Below are 27,081 nucleotides of genomic sequence, written 5' to 3' on the forward strand. Positions count from 1 at the left end.
GATTTCTTCCATTCTGTTTTTCCATAGGCTTTTTGAGATACCTTTCCATCCGGGTCATTCTCTTCTGAGTGACCTACAATTCTATTCTTTCCTGACTAGGAAGAACACACCAAAATGGATTTTCCATTCTGGAAAAAAATTTCTGTAGAACTGACCCAGTTTTTTGGGAGTGACAGCACAGACTTTACTCCTATTGATTTTGTTACTCACTAAAACTCTGGCGTCTTTCACATTTACTGCTAAGGCACCTCTGCCAACTCCCAAAGCTGTGTAGGTGGTTTCTAGACCATGAGCCGGATTCATCCCCATTAGACGGCATCCTCCTAAATATGGCCTGCTGATCTAATCTTTGGGAGCTGGTTGTGGCAGCACAGCCACAAGTTCTCCTCTGGCTCTGAGTCATCCACAGTTTGGTTAGTATGTCTTTAATATCCAAGTCCAATATCCAGTGCATCTAATTTGTTGGTGAAAACCCTGGAAGCTGGAACCCCAGATGAGCATGCTCAGGGGCCAGAGCCAATCATCAGGAGCCATCTAGTCCCCCAAGCAGCCTCCACTTTCCTTCAGTTAGCTCCATACTCTCACGGCCAAATGACCATTTCAAACTTTGGTCTCCTAATCTCCAATCCTTTTCTCATTGTTCTATCAGAGGGCAAGTGGAATTTGAGTCACAGAAAATCCAAACATCTAGTTATTGGATGACTAATAAAAAGGGTTGAAAAGTACTAAATTAGTTCTAAAATACAGTATTTGAATTCTAAAAATCAAATATTTTACCTAGACTCTCTACATAGAAGTGTAATGAAGTCTTTTGAGCTTAACATGAATCACTCTCTCCAGTCTGCCCTACTTGTAGGAGTTCTCCATTCTGGCCATGGACACTCCTCACCATTCTATCACACATGGCTGCCGAAGATCCTTCCTTCTGCAGCAAACTATTTCCGGTCAGCGGCCAGTCGGACCTACAGGCCTGAGGTCTGCTGAGCGGATCATGCACACTGCCACAGGAGATGGGGGCCTGGCTGCAGGACAGTGAGACCCCTGGAGTAGTCCTGCACATGTTCTGGGCACTGAACTGCCTTGGAGGCTGCATGGGCAGTACAGAGCAGCCTGGGTATAAAGTCCATTCTTTAGCTCTGTGGCCTTAGGAAGTTTATGTAACCTCTGGGCATCAGTATTTCCTTTGAAATAAAAACTACCTTCCTTGCTTTACAGGGTGAATAAGAGGATTAAATAAAATTAATGAGATGATGAATGAGTCGGGACTATAGGTTTCTCTTATTCCAAATATTGGTCACATTAATAATAATGTCCTACTCAGAGTTACCCTTAAATGACAGGAATGAGAGGGACTGAACTGAGTGTGGGAGGCACTACAAATTATTTTATAGCTAAGAAATCTAAAAGCCCATTTGCATTTATTGCATATTCACATTTTTAAAGCTTACCTCAAATTTCTATCTGTAAATAACTTTAATATTTCAATCTTAGGGGATCTAATGAATAGATTTTTTGACTAATTTTTTAACACTTTGCTACTCAAAATATGCATTAAGGACCATAGGTATCACCAAGGAGCATGTTAGAAATGCATCAAAACCTACAATTTAAACAAATCGGCCCCCAGCTGATCTGTATGCACACTGAAGTTTAAGAACTGGTTTGATAGAGCATACCCTCTTTCAAGTTAACTTTTGCATGTTTTATGCTCTATCTATAAACCTGGGATGGTATTTAAAAACGAGGCTTTTAAAATAAATAACATACTTTTTTTCTTCATATCTTCTATCTTTCATTCTTAAGTTTAGAATCTGGATTATAAAAAGGAAAAAAGAAACCAAACTCCTCACCCTTCCATTAAATTGGCCTCACCCATAAAAGACGTAATTACTGAGGGCAGAAAAAACAACCACTATGTAGCTTTGGTTCCTGAAACAACACAACCAAGCATTTTGCAAGCACTGTAACTTTAGTTAACATGAAGTATGCAATTTAAAACTCTGTTGATTTTCCAAGGAACTATGTCTAAATCCACCTTTCTAAAAACATTCTCTTGTGGAATAAATCTCCATTTATTTGTAAATAATTATAAGTGATAATTTATAACTAACCCCGTAGTAATCAAGGAAACAACCAGGGTCTATAACAACTGATGTACCACTATATTACTTCTTTATACTTGGGAATGGGGCACTACAAGTAGCTTCGAAGTTATACGTTTGTCAAAATGTTTTATTTGCCAAGCTTTTTGAGAGAAATTTGCCGGCCTTTTAATGAATGCCTCCTCTTCCCATAATACAATTCCAGTTGATAGCTAACAAACTTAGTTCACTTAAAAAAAAACAATACGAATGTTGGACAATATCTTCCTTTACCTTTTTATTAAGTAAATGCAGTTATGTGCTATAGTACACTTGCTTAGCAGAACTGGGTCCTCAGACAGGAGCAAGCCAGAATGTGTACGAGAGTTAGATGAACAGGTTTTACCTGCTGGATCTCTCACTGGTTCCCAGTGTAAGCCATTGTCTTTTTCCCTGATCCATCCACAAAGCCCATGGTCAAAATTACAACTGTGTATCAGAACACCTGCAAGGAAATGACCAGAAAGATGAGAAGATCACAAACAATGAACAGCAAAAATGACCTTGTCAAACAAGGGTATCTGTACAAGAGCTCTCTATCGTCATGTAAGTATCCCACCAGAACATCTCTCTGTGAGATCAAAAGGAAATGACATGAATCCTTTCTCAGCACCATTGTGCATGTTCTCAGCTGTAAAAATAGAGAACACAAATGTTGCCAAATTATGACCTTGTTACATCATCACTTGTAAAATATGATTTCCTCCTTACAGTTTCCTGCTCAATTGATTCAATTACAAAGGAAGCCAGTTTGTAAAAGTAAAAAAATACAGTTTTCCCAGATATAACCCATCTACAGATTAAAATGAATGAAATAGAGGGAGACAATAAAATGTCGCTATAATGGTACTAAGAATATAAATACCTGGATCATCCTTTGCTTCATCATCTGCACTGACTCCTCTTTCAATTTCAAATATTTCAAATAAGTCATTTGAAGGCTGCCGTGGAACTGCAAGAGAGAGTTTTTTATTCTGTTGGGTTTTCATAAAGAGGCATTGCCTTTAACAACAGGGCAGCGGGAGAAGACCTAGGCATTTCACTCATCTGGAAAAATCTAAAATATTTAATTACACTTCACCTGAAGATTCATGTAGTTTGTTCTGCAGTGACTTTTACTGTAACATCTATGTAAGTACAATGGACTTTTACTGTAACATCTATGTAAGTACAATTTTTAAAAATGGTTTTCAGGAGTTTCTAAAACAACAGATATACATTAAAAAGTCTTCATCTGGAAAATATTTTAAAAGAGCTAACCACTTTTTGCAAGATATTCACCTCTATGAAACTGTAGAATTTTTCTCTGTGAAAGATGCAGTATGATCTCTAAATTAAGGCTGTTATAATGTAAAATGCTGGCAATTGCAGTGAATGGTTTGATTTTCCAACTACATTATCGACTCCTCTCCAAGGAACTCTGCCCATCACTGCTTCCAGTCTGTACTCTTACCATGGCCTCCCTTGCTTAAGCAGGTTCCCTGGCTCCTTTAAGATCAACTCCACAAACTCTTTGGCATAGCATTCCCAATCTACCCCTCAAAACACAAAATGCTGTCAAATGTGCCTTCATCTCCATGCCTCTGACTCTGTGGCAGCTCAGGATTCTCTTGGTCCTGCTAATTAACTTGCCACACCTCCCCTCTTCTTTCAAGGCCCAGCATAAATATCACTGCCTGGGCAAAAACTTTCCTGCCCCAGGCAAATTAAATTCTTCCCTCTTGTACTGAGGCTCCTGTTTACTCCCTCTTTTACACTCTTCCACAGAGCACTGCAGTTATTTACACACATGTGTGTTTGTCTCCCTGCTAGTCTCTGAGGTCCTGGAGGTTATCCATCATGTCTTATTCATGTGGCATTTCCAGGGCTCGACCTGCTGACAGACACTCAGCAAGTGTTTATGAAATGAATGTGGAGATCTTGTCAGAAACCCACGCACACTGTCAATCCTTTTCCTACAAGTGAAATGAGTGGGACAGAACTTAAGAATCTACTTTGAAAACTGGAGTCATTTAAATCATCAGTTATTTATTCCCTCACTGTATACTTGAGTGGCATGTGTGTGCCCAGCCCTGTGGTAGGCAGAGGGGACAGTGGGAAAGGGGTCAACGGGATCAGCATGGACCTGGCCCTCATGGGGCCTGCATTCTAACAGGGGAGCCAAGCATTAAGCACAGAGGTAAATGAAGACTACAATTCTAAATTCTGATGAAGGCTAGGAGGGAGAAACAGTGGAGGATGTCATGAAGAGCAACTGGGTTGGGGGTTGGGATTATGTGGGAAGGCTGGTGGTGGAGGGAGTGATTCTTGGCTGAAGACCAGGGGATACTCCCTTTTTGTTGCCAGGACTTAATTAATTAGCTCTAATTTTATAAGGCAGGGAGTAAAAGATGTAGAGTGCCAAGGAACCAACATCAGTCAAAAAGGTTCTTTTTCAACAACGTTCCTATTACTTTCAGTGAGAATTTTTAAAATTAAATAACAGTAACACTTTGTTTAGGTAAAAATCCCACTGATTTTCTTTTTTGAACTCACTGCTTTTGAAGTTCTTTCTTAGTTTCAAAAGTCCAAACAGTGAAGCCTCCTCCTGTCCCCCACCACACACTCACATATACCCGATCTGAAAGGAACAGAAGAGACCCTGGTCCCTACGTGGGCTCCCGAGACGCACCGATCACAGGTGCCCTGGGGCAAGGCGACTGACAGCCACGACATCCCATTACATCTTTCTTTTCCTCATTTAGGGCTTTTTTACTAGAAATATTACGAAGTTAGTAAATAAGTGACCTTCATTTCTCATGATACAGAGAATGTTAAAAACATGCTCTACAGAACAATCAGGTTTTTGTTCCCCTTTGTTATTATAACATACAAACTATCTCTGGATTAGAGTAGCTCAAACCTTATAGTAACATAATTTAGGGGCATTATGACAGTTTTGTCAGCCACCTTTTTTCCAGATGAAGGATTGTTAATTGGTGAATAGAGTCTCAGTGTACAAGGGGCCCTGGCTGAGAAAGCACCGTTTTAGGCCAAGATGGGTATCATGTGGAACCTCCCAAGCAAAAAGCCAAGTGTAGGGGTACGGGAAGAACAAATGCTTCAGGAAGCAAGTGGAAAGGAAGTCTCAAAGCATTTAAGGGATGGAGTTCACAGTGTCTGGAGGACACAGAAAAATGGAGGAAGAAAGTGACATAGGATGAGGTTGAAGAGGAAGGAATAAGATCATACATTTGGAAAATAGCAACTCAAAGAATTAGTCATCTAACAACTTCCAAAGTATCAGATGGCTCATTAGTGTTTTAGACACTTGGCTTTCAAGAATTAGTCAATTTGGCGGCAGTTGATCACACACACCTTCACTGCAATTCATTGGGAAACATTCCAAGGAATTTGGAGACTTAAAATGCTCAGCAGCTATTAGTGCTGACAATTTTGTGTACTCTACTCTGTAACTCTGCCAAATTATCAAACTACTTCTCCTTCCTCACACATACCAGTATTCATTGCTAAGAGTGTCCCACTGAAGTGTCAGGAGAAAGTACTACCCACTCCCAAATATCTTATAATTTATGTGAATATATTAAGTGAAACAAGTAGTAGGAAAAATTCATTCAAGCAGTATGATCTCATCTATGTACAAGAAAACAAAAAAAGATAGAAAAGAGAGTCATAAGAAATACATCCTTATGCATTATCTGATTATTAATTTACAAAAAAGGAGCCAAGAACATACAACAGGGAAAAGACATACTCTTCAGTGAATGGTGTTGGGAAAACTGAATGGTGATATGCAAAACAATGGACCGCTATCTTACACCATACACAAATATTACCTTAAAATGGTTTAAGGACTTGAATGTAAGGCCTAAAACCATAAAACTCCTAGATCAAAACATAAGTGATCACCTCCTTGACAGTGGTCTTGATGATTTTTTTGGGTCTGACATCAAAAGCAAAGGCAATGAAAGAAAAAATAAATAAGTAGAACCACATCAAACTAAAAAGCCCCTGCACAGCAAAGGAAACCATAAATTAAATGAAAAGGCCAGCTCCTGAATGGTAGAAAATATTTGCATATCATATATCTGATAAGGGGCTAACATCTAAAATATATGAAAAAAATCATACAATTCAATAGCAAAAAAAATGAACAACCTAATTAAAAAATGGGCAGAAGGTCTGAATTGATGTTTCTCCAAAAATATACAGATGGCTAACAGGTACATGAAAAGATGCTCAACATCTCTAATCATCAGGTAAATGCAAATCAAAACTACAATGAGATGTCACCTCATACTTATAAGGATGACTAACTTCAAAAAGACAAGTGATAACAAACGCTGGCAAGGATGCCAAGAAAAGGGAACCCTTGTGCACTGTTGGTGGGAATATAAATTGGTGCAGCCACTAAGGAAAACAGAATGGAGGGTCCTCAAAAAATTAAAAATGAACTAACAGATGATCCAGCAATTCCATTTCTGAATATTTATCCAGAGAAAACTAAAACACTAATTTGAGATACACACACAGACACATCTATTCGTTGCAGCATTATTTGGAAACAACTTAAGTGTCCATCAGTGGATAAAGAAGATGTGGAATACCACTCAGCCATAAAAAAGAATGAAATCTTGCCAGTTGTGGCAACATGGATGGACTTTTAAGGCATTATGCTAAGTTAAATAAATTAAAGAAAGACAAATACCATAAGATCTCACTTACATGTGGAATTTAAACAACAACAAAAAAACCCAACCTCATAGATATAAAAAGAACAAATGGGTAGTTGTGAGGTGGGGGTGTAGAGTAGTGGGCAAAATGGATGAAGGGGGTCAAAGGATACCTGTTATTTAACCTTCCTGTTATATAAACAGATATACCTGTTACTTAAACTTCCAGTTATAAGTAAGTCATGGGATATAAAGTACAACATGGCAACTACAGTTACTAATATTATATTGCATATTTGAAAGTTGCCAGCTAAAAGAGTAAATCTTAAAAGTTCTCGTCACAAGTTTTGTATCAATGTGTGGTGACAGGCATTAACTAGAGTTACTGTGGTGGTCATTTTGCAATATATACAGATATCAAATCATCATGTTGTACACCTGAAACTAATGTAATGTGATATGTCAATTACACCTCACTTTTTAAAAAAGAAAAACACCAATATGCTAATAGTGGTAATGTGAGTACTGGAAATAAAAGTGATATTTTTTCATTTGTTTATTTGCCCTTTGTAACTCTCTTTTTAAGATCATTTATAAAAAGAGATTTTATATTATGAAGAAAAGAAATCTTACCCAAAACATTGAAAGAAAAGAGAGTTCTGTCAGAGCACGTGTACAGACCTGTACCCTATAATGACTATCTGTTATTTACAGTTTGGTTGCTCAAAGAGAACTTTGAATAGAGTCTTGATACCTGTTAATACATGTGAGGCTATGACATTGAAATGTATTTGTGAAATTTGAACATATGCTTCAAAAGAACTATTTTAATCAATGTAGAAAATGTTAATTAAATGAATGACTAGCTTTGCCTGAAAATAAAAGTATGACTTGGATAGATGCTGCTATATTATGTTTCTAATTATTCTTTCTTGCTTCATTTTTGGCTAATAGTCGAATTAAATTCATGATATGTATTTGTTTATATAAAATACATATATCTGATATCCTCTGTAGTTGGACCATTAATTCTTAGAATGGTATAATTTTAAAGACTAAAAAAAGGATAAGGGAAATGCTAACAATTCCTCTACCATCTGTCCATCATCTTCCCTCCCTCTATTCTGTGCACTTATTAATGCACCCGATCAAGAAACTGTACTTCTTTGGGTACGAGGCGCTGGGCTATGGGCCTGTGCGAAGCCATGAGCATACTCCTGCCATCACAGGGTCTGCATGCTAGGGCTGAAGACAGACACCTAACAATCCCCCCAGGTAATGAATGCTTTAAGAGGCAGAGGCCGCTGTGTGTGTGAGGGGGGTGGCCGGGCTGGCCGCGCTGGCCTGCAGGGTGGATGCGCTGACGCGCCTGGGGGGGACGCTCACACCGAGGCGTGAAGGATGAGATACCGTGAGCGCGCGGCATGGCGGGATGGAATGACGGCGGTGGAACTGAAACAGCCTCGGCGCTCGCCGGGGAGAACGGGCACCACCCGAGGAGGGGCGCCAAGTAAAGCTGGGGCTGCAGGCTGACTGTCAGGACCTTTCAAAGCCCTGTACAGATCTTGGACGTTATCCTAGTGGAAACTGGGAGCCTTGGGAAGATTTGAACACAGCAGGGCCAAGATCAGGTACACTGCTCTGGCTATATAAGTGGAGAGGGAGTAGCAGGGAGCTGGGAACGGGTCCAGAAGGTAATAATGGCCAGAATTAATATAAAGACTTCATATTTACATAAAGACTCTTCAAATGATTTCCTAAAAATTTTTCTTCCATTGGTCAACATTTCACCTACCGAAAAACATTTATTGTCCATTGTTTCTTACAACCTTCTGCATGAACTAAAGGGAATTTATAGGTACAGAAGCAAGCAGGCAGCTGGACGGAAAGGCGGTCAGACTGGGTGTAGGGGCCTGGGTCTCTCATAGTGGCTGAGGAGATCTGCGGCCCCCTAGAACCACTGGCCATACAAGTAAGGGAGAACTGCTTAGAAGTAACTCTGGCCCAGCACTTTCCAGAAAATATGGTTTCCCCGGGGATACAATACTAATATATAACCATGTTCATAAATGAGGTTTCCCAGAGTCAATTATGTTTCACCCAAACAGCATCAAGAGTGAGCACAGTGAAGTAAACATACATATCATCACCTCCCACTGCCAGATTTCTTCCTGAGAGTAACTATAGTAAAATGTAAGCACTGTTTATTAAAGGTTGCTTTGCAAATTCTGTTTCTGTTCTAGGCTGGCTCCTGTGAGATTACCTGGGCCAGTTCTGGAACTTGTTGTAGGACTAAAAGATTAAAGAGAACATTGTCTTAAATTCTTTCTATGCTTAGGGGTTTAGTTCTTTGAAGGAGATGGTACATATATAACTTTCCTAATATTCTGAAGGCGCTTTTGGTGGCAAAACCTAGGGATTTCTAAATACAGCAGAGGCAGGATGAGTGGCAAGGGTTTTATGCGGCAGTCTCCTGCCTTTCTCCCGCTCCCTTTCCTCTCTCCCCTGCTGCCTTCCCACTCCAGATAAAGACCATATGCATTATACCTTCACATGACCAGAGAGCAGCACATATAAAAACATATACATTATACCTTCACATGACCAGAGAGAAGCACATACAAGAACATATACATTATATCACATGACCAGAGAGAAGCACATACAATGATTGGAAAAGAGTTTCTGAAATGTCCTTAACCATTAGAGAAAATTCTTAGCCATATACCTGTTACTAGCAAAAAGGAAAGGCTTGCTGGGCTCCACAAAAACGAGCCCTTGTGTGCCAAAGCTTTCCTTCCCTAGAAAGAATCTAAGAAGATCAAAGGACAGCCCTTTGGGCTGAGAGAAAAGAGCAAAACTGGAAAAAATTAAGTCTCTGGTGAAAGGCAGAGCACAGACACAGCTATAGTAGTCAATAGGAGCCCAATTTTGTGATTTACGTATTTATCCTTGAGTTTCTGAACAGCTCGAAGCACTGCCTGGAGCAACCACAGAACAGAACATCTAAAAGATGGCTCTTTTCTAGGTCTGACCATAAGGATGATAACACAACTTTTCCAGATCAAGAGAACACCTGACAGATTTTGGTCTCTTTCCATCTTCAAAGCCAAAGGAAACCATGAAGGTCAGGCCCTATCTGGAGGGGGAGGCCGCACACCAAACACAGGTGGGGCAGACTGTCCAGTGGGGCTGTGTGGACCGAATGCAGCACAGACACTAGGGCTGGCACAGAAGCCCACCTGCTGTGTGGGACAGGGGTCAATGCCTTTGGGCCAAAGGAATCACTTTGAAGGAGGAAAGGAAGCTTCTATTTCTGACATTTATCAGACCCATCATGTAAGTTTCCCATCTCAGAGTCATCTCTGAAAAGGCTGATGTCACTATTGCCACCATCAAGTAGTTGAGCTGATACTCTATTTTAACATCACAATTGTTTAACTAGGTACTATGAACACCTACAGAAAACAGGGTGTTCCAATTATTTGGTAATATAGGATAGATGAAGCAGCAGCTTTTTATTTTCATTTTCTCTGCTCACTAAATAGCTCACACTCACAAATCAATTCATTTCTAAAGGATCTGGTTAGCCAAAAATAACATTCAAATTGTAATGAACCACAGTAAAAAGCATCAGAAAAGTATAAAATCAGAATTAGAACACAAAATAGGGCTGTATTTCTATGAGTTAAGTAGGAAATGTCATCATTACCATAAAAATGAATTCACATCACCAGAAGTAGTAATAATAGCTGTTGGGTATTGAGTTTTATTATATGCAAGCTCTGTATGAGTTCTGCATGCACACTCATCTGGTTTTCACAACAGCTCAGTGAGGCAGATGCTATTATTACCCCCACTCACAGCTGAGGAAACAAAGGCACAGGAAGATATAATAACAAGCCCCAAATCACACAGTGGCTGAGCACAGCACTTCTCATTACAGCTCTAGAGATATATGTGCCTACAACTTAAAAAACAGTAACAAAACAAAACAAACAACAACAAAAAACGATTTCTGACTTTGGTCACATTCACCAAGAACTCGATTTATACTTTCCAGAACGAACTATTTTTTCCTTTACCAGCAACCATAGGATCCAATTAAAATATAAATTGAAAATCTTGAAAACTTGCAGAGTTCACAGCACCAGAACCTGACCCATAAACAACTCATTCCTTTAAAACACTAGCAGAAAGGTAATCTTCAGGGAGATGTCCGGCATTCCTCAGGGTCTCTCGTTAGGCCTTGCTGTTTACTAGAAAGCAAACTAGTTTGAAGACCTCTTCACCCCTCAGCAGCAACAATCTTTTTACTCATCACTACAGAGAATCAGAAAAGAGGTCATATTTTCATGACTACAAACAATGCGATTACACTAGCCAGACTCTGTAAAATCTGTTGAAGGGAAATAAGAGAACCTGTGGACAGCATGTACCAAAACAGCAATAACTAAAGTGGAAACAATTTTCTTCTTATTACCTACATGGAATTTCAACACATTCTCGTGATCTAGAATAACATAGCATAATGAGTCTGGTTCTCAGATATGGCCACTTCCAAGAGCACCTGATACATACTACATTATATTCTATAATCTTTATTCTACAACACTTTTCTTTATATGATGCTGATACTACAATTCAGGTATAAGTGCTACATTTTAAACATTCCTCATCAGGCTAATTCTGTCTCCATTCCAGACATAGTTCTGCTGAGTTGAATGATATTATGGTGTAGAGAGCCTGCTATTCAGTGTGCTCATAGATTAGCAGTACATGAGCTTGTTAGAAATGCAGAATCTCAGGTCCTCCCCTAGACCCCCTGAATTGGAGTTTTCATTTTAACAAGGTCCCATGTAACTTATTATATACACTAAAGACTGAAAAGTACTTCCCTAGAAATTATTTTAGGAAATGTGCAGTATGGATTAGGAATCTACATCTTAAATAAGCACCCCAGGTTATTCTGGTTCAAATGGGCTTTTGACAACACTTTGAAAAAAAAATCTGCTTTCTGGTCCAAGAATATTATATTTGGCAGTAATCTGAGCTTTGAGCTAAAATGGATTTATCTGGCATAACTGTAAAGAAAACTTTGAAAGGTTAAAAATAGAAGTTAATAAAAACCTTTAATGAAATTTTAAAGACCAGTATGTTCTAAATAAAATTAACATGATTCAAAATCAGAATTCCCTGAGGTACTTTTTCTAAACACACAACTCACTCTCCTGCTGGGAATAGTGGGATTCCATTACCACAGGCCCTTCTCCTAAGGATTTGCTGCTATAATGAATTACTTTGACCAGTGACAGTAGGAAAGGAAAAATCACAGCATGGAGATAACAAAAAAATAATAAAAATCCTAAATATTATAAAACTGGACATATCCATGGTTACTATTTTAGTCTTTTTTTTCTCCCAGACTTTTATATTCATCTAGACGTATGTAGACACGTATTTTATATCCAACTGGGGCCAAATGGTATATACAGTTTTGTATATTCTTTTCACTTCACATTTTTATAATATGGGTATTTCCCCAAGTCACTAATATTTTTCCAAAAACATCATTGCATAATATATCATTGTGTTGCTAGATTAGAATGCGTTTTCTCCTAACTCCCTTTACTTTGGCTTCTGCATAAAGTTTTTCTTATTTGCTTTGCCTTGGAGTAGCTCCTATCTGCTCTAATACAAGATTTTTGTCTTTGGTGGGTGGTCTCCAACTTTTCAGCAATTCTCTGCAGCATCCCTCTGGTACCTGAACTGGGATATCACCAGTTAAATTTGCTTTTCTTGCTTTAAATCTGTCCAGCACTTTTCTTCCCTCTCCAACCCTCCTGCACCCCCACCAGCTTTTTCCAGATTCCACCAGCTTTTTCCAGATTCCAAGATCAACTACTGGTCTTCCAAACACTGCAGATGAGAGCTAAGGAGAAAGAGCTACTTGGTTTTGTAGAAAATGGTCTCCATAGTTGTTAGTTCAGCCCAATCTGACCTGAAATTGGTTACAAAGAACTCTAATCCCAAGAGTTAAACAATTCCATGGTTAAATCTATTTGAAAAATGCACATTATGTGCCTCTCTGAGACATTCACAATGACCATTCGCATATTGAGACATCCTACAGTTAATAAGTCTATTTAAGTTGACCAAACCTAGGATCTTCCAAATTTCTTTGACCTCAGAACTTTTTTAGTCATATACTTGCATAATATCCAAGAGAACTGATGTTCTAGGAAAGACAGTTTGAGAAGCAATGGTCTGTTGCATTAATGAAAGAACAAGAATTTCATGCTCTATTAGGGAACTTTAGTTTTGCTCAAATCATGTCTATAGAGCTAGCCCTGCAAATACATCTGATTGCAATTCTATTAACACAAGCTAACAAGCCTAGGGTCCCTTGAGTTGAAATTATTTTAAAAATAGATGCTTCATTTTTTGTATCACTCCCCATCACAGGTATGTCTGTAAAATACCATAATCTTTTATATTTTATATTAATTAATAATTCACAAACATTTTATCTTGTTTTATGTCTGATCCTTGAAACTACTCTATGAGAATGGATGGCTGGGGATATTTTTACCTCCATTTTACAGATGACAAAATTTAGGTGGAACATATAGTAACTGGTCCAAAGTCTCGTAACTCTTAAATAATAGAGGTGAGAATCAAACCAAATATTCTTACTCAATAGTGAGTAGTAAAAAAAAAACCCTTAGCAGTAGTTAAGAACCCCTCAGTTTCACTTGCCTCAACCTTATTTTCACATTCCTTTCAGTGTCTTTTCTCTATTTCTCAACATCATGTTTGAAAAAATGTTTGAAAAAATGTTTTTTTCTTATATTTTTCAATTGAAAAATATAAGAAAAAAACTCCTACACCTCAACAGCACAAAAAAATATAAACATTTACAAGTACGTTAGAGTTTCTAGAGAATGTCTGTTTTCAATGGCTATGTCAAGCTGCATGAGAAAAGAGAACGACTGAAACTGAAACAACTTTGATCACCTGGGGACGGCCTACCTGAATCAACAAGTTATATAAAGACACTCATGTGCCAGGCATTATTCTAGGTTCTTGGGCATATGAAGGATTACTTAGATTGAAAGAAGTTGAATCCAATATAGAATTCTCTTTCACTCCATTCAACAAATATTTTTGGGTACCTACTATATGCTAGACACTGTATGACCATTTGAGGAGAAAACATCTGGGGATTAAATACCTGCACTGTAACATAAATGGCAACAGCGGGAAATTATTTAAGTTAGAAAAACATGTTTAAAACAATTCCCCTTCAATCAGTACTGGCTCAGATCTGACTATTATGTATCTTTGGATGCCACAACTTGAGACAGATTCAGAAAACAAACAATGTTCAAAGGGCAAACCAAACAGACTGCTAAGAGGACTGAAAAACAGTATTTCTAAGAAAACACTTTTAAAACAGAAATTACTGAGCCAAAGAAGAAACAAATGAATAACTTCCTGGGAGTGTTCCTGTAATACATGGAGACAATGACCAGCTGTGTCCATCAGCCCCAATGTAAAATGGCAATGTTGAAGAGGTGTGAATTATAATTTCATGAATTTAGATTAAACATAAGAAAGGATATCCCAACAGCAGAATGAGTTATTGGGAGGGACTTTAGTCTCCTTGAGAGATTCTGAATATAACTGGGATAATTTTTTTAAAACCACATAAGGATCTTATACTTGAATCATTAATTGATGTGAAAGTTTATAGGCCCCAAATTAAATGAGAAAAGGCTATTGTATATTCTATCCCAACTGCTTATTTAAAGTTTAAATAACATTTTTGCTGTTTTGAACCCCTTTCTTTTGTAGGAGTGGTAAAAAGACAAGAACTCCAGCTTCAACGGTGTTTTGTTGATACTTATGGGAAACATTGTATTAAGGGGTTGTTTCTTAAATCTTTCTTACTTTCAAAATGTGTACACATTCATACAGGCCAGCTTTCAAATAATAAGAGGATAAAGCAAAAATTATTTGAGCTAGTTTCAGAGTATAGGAAATACATACTGTGAGACATTATCTCTAAATTGGCATAATTTCCCTTCTCATTTATATTGCATTTTCAGATTTAAAAATCCACTGATTAGAAAACCAATCTCCACAGAGAAGAGAGGGAGGGGAGAAAGAAAAAAATTGGTGGAAACAATAAAAAGTTTGCCCATAATGTAAAAATAAGTAACAATCAGAAAAGGATATTTCAAAAAAAAATTTTAACTATAGATGAAGCCAGCTTTTGTTATTATTAAACTAGCTTTTGTATGGAAAATTTGCTGTGGAAAATTTACATCATGATAACTTATTTTAAAATGTTATGAGAGATCAATTTATTCATTCCTTTGTGTCACCAAGTGTTCAAGGGCCACTCATGTGCCAGGCATTATTCTAGGTTCTTGAGGTACACTGATGAACAAGCAAGACACAGCTCCTTATCTTGAAGAAGCTTGTATTCCAGTAAGGAGAGATAAAGACAGACACTATAAATAAGTAAATAACATAGTATATTAGAAGGTGATAACTGCTACTAAAAACAGAAAAACAGCTGAAAGTAAGTAGCAAGACCAGGTGTGCTGGTGGTGGTCGGGAGAAGGGGGACGGTGGCCTCACTGGCAGGTTGAGGGCTGTGGAAGGTGATAAGGAAGTGAGGCAAGCTGATGGCTGGGGGAAGGGTGTTCCAGGGAGAGGGGACAGTCAGGGCAAAAGTCCTAAGGTGGGAGAAGTCTGAGGAAAGCGAGGAGGCTGGAGTGGAGTGAATGAGGGAGGGTGGGAGGAGGGAAGAGCCTCTAGGACTCTCTAAGACATTGGGAGGGCTGAGGTTCTCGCGGAAGAACATGGACGCTAGTGCAGAGCTCTGAGCAGTGACATCTCATTTCTGTTTTAGAAGCTCACTCTGGCTGCTGGGTTAAGAGACCCCAGGGACAGGGGTGGAGGCAGGGAGGCCTGTGGAAAGGCTACTACAGCACAGGCCCTGGTTACCCAGTCATAAGTGAGTGGAGAGCTGCTGCTGTAACTCATTAGGTGGCAAAACTAACCTACACTTAACCTAACCTGAGCGTCTTTAGTAGCCAAGTTAAATATTCATGTTTCACTGTAGACACATTAACATGCTTCAGCATGTAATATGCAGCATATGGATGGTATTACTTTACTAAAACGTGAACACTGCTATACTCCACAACTCATCTGTATAAAGGATTCTGCAGCCCACATCCCAGGGGAAGGATGACAGGAGCCAGAGTACTAGCATTGGAGTGGTGAGCAGTGGTCACGCTTTAGATATAATTTGAAGGCAAGGCTAACAGGATGTCCATACAGATTGGATGTGAGTATTAAAAAGAGTAATATAAGATGATTTCATGTTCTTTGGCCTTTGCAACTGGTAGGATGGAGCTGCTGTCTCCAGGGATGGAAAGGGTAAAATGTGGGTAGAATGTTTGGGGTCATGATCAGGAACAACTGGACATACTGAGTTTGAGACCTATATTTTCATCTAACTGAAGAAATACAAGTGATATACACAGCTAGAGTCTGGGGAGAAGTCTGGGCTACAGATGTATTTGTGTTATATATTTTTTCTTCTTCTTTGATTTCCTTTTAGAATATATATACCCTTTTTTCAGGACAATATACACACACACACACACACACAAATAAAAGCTCTGTTTAACAACCTCTTTCATTAAACAAATACGTATCTTTCAATGTAAGAAGAAAACACAATTGAAGTATGGGCCTCTTTGAGGACTGCCCAACAGTGGCTGTCATTAACATCACCTGAATTCATGAAATGAGGAAAGCCGAATTCTTTTTCTAAGACCAGTGCAGGATAAGGATAGCTTAAGAAATTATTACGCCAGAAGTAAAGAAAATATTCAATGAAGAAATGGTGCTGAACTAAAATAATACTAAGATTCCTTTGTGTTTTCACAGTGAATAAACACTAGTTATTTGTCCTGGATTAAAAACTTTGACCCCTTCCCTTATTCAGAAGGTATGCTACAATCATAAGACAGCAAATTCAAATGCGTCCAGAATATTCTCATACATGCTTAATTTAAGCAGCAGCCACAGCTGAAGATGAAATGGGAGTGGAATTTGATTTTTGGCAGCGGTGCCCAAAGGCAGAATGCTATCTGTGGCATGCAACAGCTCTGGCACGGGATCAAGGCGATTCCTTCCCAGGGCACGTCTTTCCAATCACACTCTCTTAGATTGAGTGCTCTCAAACATCATCGCAACTCCACGTTTCCCCCATTTCATCCTACTGGTGAACTCAGATGTTATTTTTAATGCACATGTGTATTGATAGAGAGAGGAATAGTGGGAAGAAAGACACATTTTCAAAAGACAAAACATAAAAAGACTCAGAAAAATGTTAATATCTATGTTAGCATCATTTTATATTAAATAGCCAAGGCAGCACAATAATATGTATATACATACTAATATTTACTTAAGTTCCCATTAATAAAAATCCCATTATATGATCAGAAAGGATGAAAAAAGTAGAAGAATCAGAAACAGCAGAGACAGAAGGAGGGAAGGAGGGAGGGAGGAGAAAGGGAAAGAGGAGAAAGATTACAAAAAGATGCTTTTCAAAAAATTAGAGACTTGTACACATAAAATGTATTATTAGACCTACCATCTAATTCCTCTAAAAGTTGTGTTTATTACCCAAAATATACACAATTACAACTTCAGAAGAATTAGACAATCTCAATCTCTCTTTAAATGGACAATGACCTAGAAGAAAAATTTGATTGAGTCACATACAACCAAAAAGAAGTTTTTCTTCAAAAAATCACGATCAGTATTCTTTGCACTCACTTGGTAAAACACTGTAGGAGTGTTCAATATAAAAGGAGCAAAGTCCCATCAAGGGGGGATGGGAAAAGTAAAAGAAGAAACTAGCAATGTCAAAAGGAGAAGAGGAGACAGGAGTAATTGCAGATGGATAAACACAGGGAACACCCAGAAGTTGTACCAACTGCCCATTTTGGTCAGGTAATAAGGGAACAACCTTTGCATCCTTCAAAACCTGCTTCTTTACCTACAGACTCTATCTCCATTGGTGGAAGCACTCTACCCAGGCCCCCATTAAAACTCTGGGGGTCTTTAATCTAGCTCAAGTCTAGATCTAACTCAGCTGACAGCACATGCAAGGGATAGCTGTCCAGCTTCTCTCACCAGCCCTTGACTCAATCCTCCAATTTATGGTAATTTATTGCATATGCTGTACTGCTTCCTACCCTTTTCTCACCCTCTTTGCCCCATTTCGCTCAGGAACGCTTCTCCTCATACTCACACTGAAAGACTAGGTACCTCTTTTCTCTACTCCCATAAAGTCCTACACAAATCTCTTTCACTAACATAGTATCAGAGTTATCTTCTAGGTGACTGTCATTTCCACCAGATTATAAACTTTTCTGTTTTATCTTTGTAAGCCCAATGCCTGGTACAGGGTCTGGCAATCTAAAATGTACTCAAAATGTTTACTGATTGAATGAATGAACAGTTAGCTTCAAAGTTAAATGGCACATTATATAGTAAGTCCCCTATCTCTGGGAATTTTCAAATAAATCTGAGTAAGGAGAGTTCTCACACTGGATAGGAGCTGTGATCTACTATATGACTTTGTGATATTCTTTTCATTTCTACACACGTTCTTATTTACCCAATTAGCTGACTTATATTTAGCAATAGGGATATATGACTTACACTCCATATACCTTATTCTTTTTATGAGTTTGATTCTTATTCAAAGCATGCACTGTGGTCAAAATGTCATCATAAAGAGCTTATTAAAACTGTGCTAACAGAAATGATCCCAGATAGTCAAAGCAATTCTGAGAAAAGAAAAACAAAGCAGGAGGCATCACACTTCCTGATTTCAAGCTATATTCTAAAGCTATGGTCATCAGAACACTATGGTGCTGGCATAAAAACAGACACATAGACCAACAGAAGATTCAAGAATCCAGAAATATACCCAAATATATATGGTCAACTAATATTTGACAAGAAAGCCAAGAACATTCAATGGAGAAAAGTCAGTCTCTTTAATAAATGGCAGTAGGAAAAAATGAGTATCAGATGCAAAGGAACGAATCAGAACTTTATCTTATACCACACACAAAAAATAACTCAAAATGGATTAAAGACTTGAAGTCATTCAAAGTCCTAGAAGAAAATAAAAGAAAAAAACTCTAATGTGCATCTTGGCAGTGAAACACAAACCACAAAATCACAAATAAACAAGTGGGACTACATCAAACTCAAAAACTTATGCACAGCCAATGGAAGAATCAAAAAATTCAAAATAACTTGTGGAATGGGAAAAAACACTTACAAACCATTATATGTGCTATGGGGTTAGTATCTAAAATATACAGGAACTCCTACACCTCAACAGCACAAAAAAAAAGCAATCCAATTAAAAAATGGGCAAAGGACATGAATAGACATTTCTCCAAAGAAGATAACACAAAGGGTCAACAAGTACATGAAAAGATGCTCAACACCACTAATTATTGGAGAAATGCAAATCAAAACCACAAAATATCACCTCACACCTGTCAGAATGGCTATTATCAAGAAGACAAGGGATAATGAAAGCTGGTGAGGATGTGGAGAAAAGGAACCCTTGTGCACTGTTGGTGGGAATGTAAGTTGGTGCATTCACTACAGAAAACAGTACAGAGGTTCCTCAAAAATTGAAAATAGAAATAGCATATGATCCAGCAATCCCACTTCTGGGAATATGTCCAAAAGAAATAAAAACACTATGTTAAAAAGATATCTTTACCCCCATGTTCATAGCATTATTCACAAGAGCCAAGATATGGAAACAATCAAAGTGTCACATGTCTGATGAATGGACTAAAGAACTTGTGGCATATATATATATACAATGGAATATTATTCAGCCATAAAAAATGAGAAAAATCCTGCCATTTGAGACAACATGGATGGATCTTGAGGCACTATGTTTAAGTAAAATAAGTCAGACAAAGAAGGACAAATACTGTATCGTCTCATATGTGGACTCCAAAAAACAATATAAAAGTCATAGAAAAAGAATCAGATTTTTGGTTACCAGAGGCAGGGGTTTGGGGGAGGAAGAATTGGAGGAAGGTGATCAAAAGGTATAAACTTCAACTTATAAGATAAATAAGTACTAGGTATGTAGTGTACAAACTTATGACTATAATTAACACTGCCATATTATTTATATGAAAGTGGTTAAGAGTAAATCCTAAGAGTTCTCATCACAAAGAAAAGAATAGTTCTTTTCCTATTATGTCTACATGAGGTGATGGATGTTAACTAAACTCACTGGGGTGACCATTTCACGATATATGTAAGTCAAACTATTATACTGTACTCTTTAAACTTATACTGGGCTGTATGTCAATTATTACCTCCATAAAACTAGAAAAAACCCTAAGAAATATGCTAACATATGACTCACTGAACACATCTCCTCTGGGTTTCTGGGGATCCGTCTGTATCCTGTTGTCGACTGTACTCTGTCTCAGCGATGTAGTGGCAACTGGGGTTGCCGTTGTCAGTCTGCTGGTTGGTCCTTCTGGGCTAGGTGGTAGAGGTGTTCTGGGTCCTGTGGGTGGGGGAGGGGGTGGGGGAGGCTCCAGTGTTGGCTTTGGTGTAGGCCTTGTTGTTGGTTTAGAAGTGGGCCTGTTAGTAGTGACAGGAGGAATATATGGTGTCTTCGGAGGCCACCTAGTACTTCCGACATCAGGAATCCAATTATTGTGTCTTCCATCACCCTTTGAAATGGTGCCATTTCCCTTTGGTACATGGATTGGACCTGAAGGTTCAATCATAACTTTTGGAATATCTAAAAGAATCAAAAGATTTAAATTAGTATGTAAACATCTCTCCTTGTAAAGTAAAACATCAAAACGTAAAAAACAAACCATCAAAATGAACTCATGCCAGCCAGGCTTACTTTTCATTCAGAATACTCCCCTACTGTATGTCATGCTGTTTTCTGAAGAGCAAACATGTGTGTGTACATGATACGTACTTTTTTTCATATATACATATATCCATCCCAAGAATGTATGCAAAAATTATATTGTTTCTGTAATGAATATGTATTACTTGAAACACAAAGTTTTAAGTATTTGTAAAGTAGAAACAATGAATGAGATTTTTAAAATACAGAGACATTCTGTTTTTTCAAATATTAGAAATGTACATTTAGAATCTGTTAAGTGTCCCTATGGTACATGTGTATTATAAAATCATACTTAGAATTGTCTAAAGACTAATACTTTTCCACATTTATGTAAATTTGATGCATGCAAAAACATTTTCCTTAAATGTTTACATGTTGTTTCCATAACTGGTTTCCCTTCCTCCTTCCTAATTTATACAACTGCTTTTTAAAAAGAAAACATGAGATCACTAAAATCATCTGTGGAATCTTCTTCCTTGATTATCTTCACCAAAAGGAATTAATATTTAATATTCCTGGAACAATACACTCCAGACTGGGAGTATGACTACATGACCCTTAAAAAATCCTTTAGTCCTCATAATTTTATACCTCATGATTTCCATTAAATACTCCAGAAATTTAAAAAATTATCTATTGTTACACAAAATGCATGCCAAATTATAGCCTTTGGTTTGTGCAACTTTATCTGGGAGGGTATTTCTTTTCATGTTCATCTATGAACACAGCCATACTCTAAACAGAGCTTATAAAACTTTAAAAATCAAAACACTTCTGAAACACTAGAGAAAATAAATATGGGGATGGTTTTTTTAGTAGTAGAATTAGAGGGCATAAAACAGAGGAACAAAAAATGTTAATAATCTGAATAGAATGTACTCAGATTATCCCACCATTATATTCTAATGCTAACAACAAACACAGTTATTTCTGACTATAATGCAATCAAATTCTCAGGGAAGGCTCTCTGAATTCTTGCCTATAGGGCAGCTATTGAGAGATTTTAGTCAAGGAATTGAAGGCTTTTAAGATTAGAATGTAATACTGGTCTTTAAAAATACCTGAGCCTGTGATTTTATTGTCTGTGGAAAGCACAGACTAATATTACTACCTATGAACATTACACTTCTTAGGTGATTAATCTCGTTCCTTATCCTGTGTGTAATCCTGTATTTCCTGGTGGAGCTTCGAGCTGGGAGACAAGCATTACTCACACACACAGCTCAGTCCGTCGCCCTGGTATCCGTCTTTACATTTGCACCTGTAGGACCCATGTATGTTGTGACATCGAGCAAAGCTGCCGCACTGGTGCTGACCGAGGGAGCATTCATCGATGTCTGCACGGGGGAGTAGGAAAAGAGGAGGTCTCTTTGGAAGATAAATGTGATGGCTTACAAAACATACACAGGTTCAAAAAAATGTTGGATTGTTTTTATTTTTTGGCAGTGTGGGGGCCCATGTAGAATCAGCAGATAAACAAGAAATAAATATGTGTGCGTTCAGAACTACCAGTGGCTGAATTGGACCTCTGTTTGTTTAATTTAATGCCAGTACCCTCCCCTCCATCTGACATTCCAGTCGTCACCACAATTAAGAGACTTCTCCCCACCACCAGAAGAAACACAGGCAGTGGCAGGGGCTCATTACCGTGACACTGGTATTTGCCTCCGATGTACACGAGCTCGAAGCCTTTGTGACACTTGCAGATATAACTTCCAAAAGTGTTGACACACTGCCTGAATCTAGGGCAGGAGGCTCTTCCAGTAGCACATTCATCAACATCTAGAAACGAAAATCAGCTGTGTCTTAGGAAGAATAACAGCATGTTCAGGTGAAGTAGATTTTAAAATAAATGATTGTCAGCAAATGGTCGCCGGGCACACAGTGGCTCATCATAAATGTTACCCGGTGGGTTGTCTCCATGGGCAACATAAATTCTACACGTTCAAATTTTAACTCCTCCTCACCCAGCCATCCTCCTCCTGCCCACCTGTCCTCACACACTGCACCTGTGCCCGGCCTTGTTGCTCCAGCTAGAAACACGGGCCGCCCCTGACAGCCCTATTCCCCAGAACCCCCGATCACCAGGCCCACCCTACCTCTGAAAAATGGCCTGAACTCACCTACCCTTCTCTTCACCCACTGCCACCACCCTGGTCCATGTGACTGTCCCCAGATTAGGCTGCCGCAAGAGCCTCCACACCAACTCTCTCGGGCCCGGCTTACCCTCCAAAGCATTCCCACTCAGCTGTCAACATGGTTTTACTAAAACATAAGACTGGACTACACCCATGTACTTAAAACTCTTCAACTGTTTCTCCTTGCTTTTGGAATTAAATCCTCATTCCTCATCATGTCCTTGATGGCTGTGCAATAGTTCTTACCTACTTCACCTGCTGACTGTGTCTCAAGCCACCAGCCCTCATACTCAGTGCCGGCTTTTTATTTCAAAACCTCACCCAGGCCAGCCTCTCTTTCCCTGCCATGTCCTGCAAGCTGATTCTTCACATGGCCAGTGGTCAGGGTCTGTCTTTATAGCTTTCCTCATCCATTTTCTAAAATAGACCCTTTCTGTTTTTCTATCTCCTAGTACCTCATATTAACACTCAGCAATGTTTGTCATTTTATTGGATATTTGTTTCTTTTCTGTCTCCGCCATTAGAATATCAGCTTTGTGAAAATAAAAATCTTGCCTGCTTTGCCCATTGCTGTGTATCCTAGCACTTAGCACAGAGTCTACAAAATAGAAAGTACTCAATAAATCTCTCGAATCACTTAATATCTCTGTTCATTGAGTGCTTACTACATGCTAGGTATGCTGCCCAGCTCGCTCAGTCTTCATGAGGGTCTATGTGGCATTACTCCCATTTCAAAGATGAGGAAGCTCAAGCTCAAAAACAGGAAGTCTCTTGCCTCAGGTTAAATATCAAATATATGGCAGAGCCAGCCTTGAAATCAAAGCCCAGACGCGACTGCAATCCTATACTGCCTCCCTAATTTATAGGAAGAAATTCTAACTCTTAGCACAATAATTACAGTCTAGCCCCTTCTACCTGTTCAGCTTCATCACTCACTGCCTCTCACATTCTAGAAATCCTGAGCTTTTCCGGTTTCCCTGGACACTGTGGTCCTTGAGGCGTCAGTGCTTTGCACGTGTGGTTTCCTCTGCCTGAAGCTTCCTCCTGCCCCTCATTTTTAGCGAGACAAGGAATCCATGTTCCTCTCACAGAGAACGGTCCTCTTCTAAGACATCTGCTGTCTTCTAAGGATAGCTAATTACCTGATCTGACTGCCTTTTCTCCTTACTGCAATCATGCTCACTTTCTTCTTTTATCTTAAAGGGGCTGACAGCAATTTTGGCTTTATGACTCACCCACACAGGTCCGCCCGTCAGGAGCCAGCTGTAGGCCAGGAGAGGGGCACTGGCACCGGATCTGTCCTTTGACAACATCACAGCCATACTGGCAGTTTGCCATGGAGCATGTCAGGGCACCTGGAAAGAGTGACTGGCTGACTAGAAGTGTAGAGAACAAATTTTGTAACTGAAATAACTGTGTTTTTTACTTGGTTTTATACCAGTGACACTGAATCAACAATGAAGATGAAAAGGCCTCAATCATACAACAGTCTAAAAAAGTCAGAAACAGGGGGAGGCACAGAAAGCCCTTCCTCCCCCAGGGATTAAAAAGTGAGCCAGTTGTTATCATCTGGGGAACATCTTTATAATGCATTTGAAGATGAAGAGTTAAAAGACAAATGTAATACCTTAGCTCACATAGATTATCTGGAAAATTCTCCAGTGGCCCAGGAAGTTGAGGATTGAGGTATTTTTCCAGATTACTTGTGGTAAGTGATGGTTTTAAAACATACAAGCAACTTTCTCAACTTCCCATTAAATTTCCCCAGAGACAGCAGATTTCCCACCGACTTTCACAGCAGTAGAGGATTCTAGTAGAGGAACTCACCCCACTCCAGAAATGTCCATGCTAGATATGCAATGCTAAATAACATTAGCTAATCTTTTTTATTTTATAAAATGCAACCCAGTTAGGGAGAGATAACTTATAATTAACTAATAGATAATTAAATAATTTAACAGACAATTTAGTAAAAAATCAAAATCAAGTCATCAATGGTTGGGTATCATATAAACACAATCTCAATTCAGGCTGCAGAAAGTATCCGGGCATTGTCCATGTTATAAATACATCCAAATGGTAATAAGAAACACCATACATTTCTTTCTTACAAAGACACATGAAATCTGCTTTCATGTTATTATAATTTTTCATTTGAACTAGATTTTTTTAGAAAAGAGATATTACTTAGTCTTTAGACTACTGTAAAGAAAGGTGAGAATGAAGTGAGAAGATATTTATGAATGGTTTATTTTTAATCAATGTACTTGATGGATTCTCTACCAGCAAATAGTTTAATGTTCATCCTTATGGATAGCAATGGTCCTCAAATAGTCATTAATGTTTCTCTAGCTGGAATAGTTCTATGCCCAGATAGAAGACATGGAAAAATGTGTTGGGAAAAACATTGGAAAATACACTTAGTTTTGTGATTCTTGTTCTAAATTGCACTTCCAAATCAATTTCACATTGGCACCCATGGTGAGACAATGTTAGACATTTAAAATGGGCGGCTCCTATTTTGACTTTCAATACCTTAGGTGCACATACAAACACACGCTCACATCCTGTTCAGGAGGACCTGGGAGGCCGCTTTCACACACAACCAGAGCACAACATGAAATCAAGCCCAAAGCCCTTGTAAAACAGTTAAGATTCTTGACATACTTGAGCAGGACCCGTCCGGCATAAGCATGTACCCGCTGAGACAGAAGCACTTGTAGCTGCCGTAGGTGTTCATGCACCTGTGTTTGCAAGGCCTGGGCTTCAGGCCGCACTCATTTAGATCTGAAAAGAAGGGGGTGGAGCGGAGAAATGAGACCATCTCACAACTCAACCTCATTTTAAATACTTCTCTATATTGCAGGATGAAGGAGAAAAGGCAGTCAAGCTATAGTAACCCATCATTTACGTAAGAGATGGAGCCTGTTCATGCTGACTTAATTTTAATACAGGTCTCATGAGGAGCAGCCGTGAGTTTTCTATCAGAAGTGATGGAAAGCCTTATAACAATGGGAAGGCCGTGTGAATTCCTGGAGCTTAAATTACACAGTACATGTGATCTTTGTCCACAGAGGACAGTTAGGAAGAGTCACTTCACAGACACACGCCTACCTGTCATCCCTGGAAAGAGCAGCACATGCCTCCGCCTAGGTGGAGATGCTCTTCCATCTGTCTGACTCCAATATCCTCAAAATATCTGGGTTATCCTACTAGAGTTACTCCTGACTATGTGATCAACCTTTCCCATTTCTTCCTGTTTCCGTTTAAAAAAAAGCGATCATATGAGCCTATTTTAGTTTACAATATATGAATTTTAAAACATTAGACTGCTTCAACCTTCTCCCCCAGAGCTATAATTTCAGAGGTTAAGAGCTACATGAATTAGAATGATCACTGTTGGGTGCTTTCTCACTCAATCTCAGAGATTCTATATTAATCTCAGAGTAAAGAAGAAACTTGTTTCTGCCTTTAATTATGCATTCAAATCACAAAACAAACTAAAAAAAAGACCCTTCCACATATTTACATTCATTCAGCAGTTAAGAAAAGCATATGGAAATACTAGGAGTGATGCATAATGGATTATTATTATGTTCTTTTGGTTTATAGGTTTAAATATCAATAGGAAATGAATTAATAGACTTCACATTATACGAATTTTCCAGCCCAAGCTTAACACTGCCTCAAGTGAACATAAAATTCATAAGAGCAAATAAATACTAAGATAGTGATGCCAAAATATAGACTTCATTAAAAAGAAATATACCCACATGTTAATTTTGTCTAGAACTGCCAGCATAAGCACCTGATTCACATAATTTAATTACCTATTAATCCATATCATCAAATCAGAAATACATCTAGTTGCAAGGTGTTTTTAATTGAATCCAATTAAATTTAGATCCATCTTCCTTGTTTATTAGAAATCTACATATTTTACTTAACTAAACCATCAAGTTACATTGTTTTATAAAACCACCAAATAATTATTTCATCTAAATTTTTTTTTTCATATTTTACTGGTTTTCCAGCTTGGTCTTTTTTCTAACCTTAACACAACTGTAAGCAGATCCTTAAATAGGGGAAGCCTGGGAGGTTTAAAT

General features: G+C 38.5%; 1 protein-coding gene across 8 annotated transcripts in view; it reads right to left on the reverse strand.

Moving 5' to 3' along the window:
* Positions 1-27,081, reverse strand: part of NPNT (nephronectin) — a 72,507-nt gene that overhangs the window by 9,387 nt on the left and 36,039 nt on the right. For 7 of the 8 annotated variants that reach the window (XM_037020150.2, XM_037020151.2, XM_037020152.2 and 4 more), the window contains 7 exons: positions 25,643-25,762; positions 24,211-24,330; positions 22,485-22,619; positions 22,052-22,174; positions 20,328-20,714; positions 3,007-3,093; positions 2,488-2,586 (listed from right to left, as the gene is read on the reverse strand). In XM_037020150.2, the coding sequence (XP_036876045.2) occupies positions 2,488-2,586; positions 3,007-3,093; positions 20,328-20,714; positions 22,052-22,174; positions 22,485-22,619; positions 24,211-24,330; positions 25,643-25,762 (1,071 nt within the window). The remainder of the gene's footprint in view (positions 1-2,487; positions 2,587-3,006; positions 3,094-20,327; positions 20,715-22,051; positions 22,175-22,484; positions 22,620-24,210; positions 24,331-25,642; positions 25,763-27,081) is intronic. The other variant, XM_037020153.2, reaches the window with a different exon arrangement.

Source organism: Manis javanica, chromosome 5 (assembly GCF_040802235.1).
Source record: "Manis javanica isolate MJ-LG chromosome 5, MJ_LKY, whole genome shotgun sequence".
In the NCBI taxonomy this organism is placed as follows: Eukaryota; Metazoa; Chordata; class Mammalia; order Pholidota; family Manidae; genus Manis; species Manis javanica.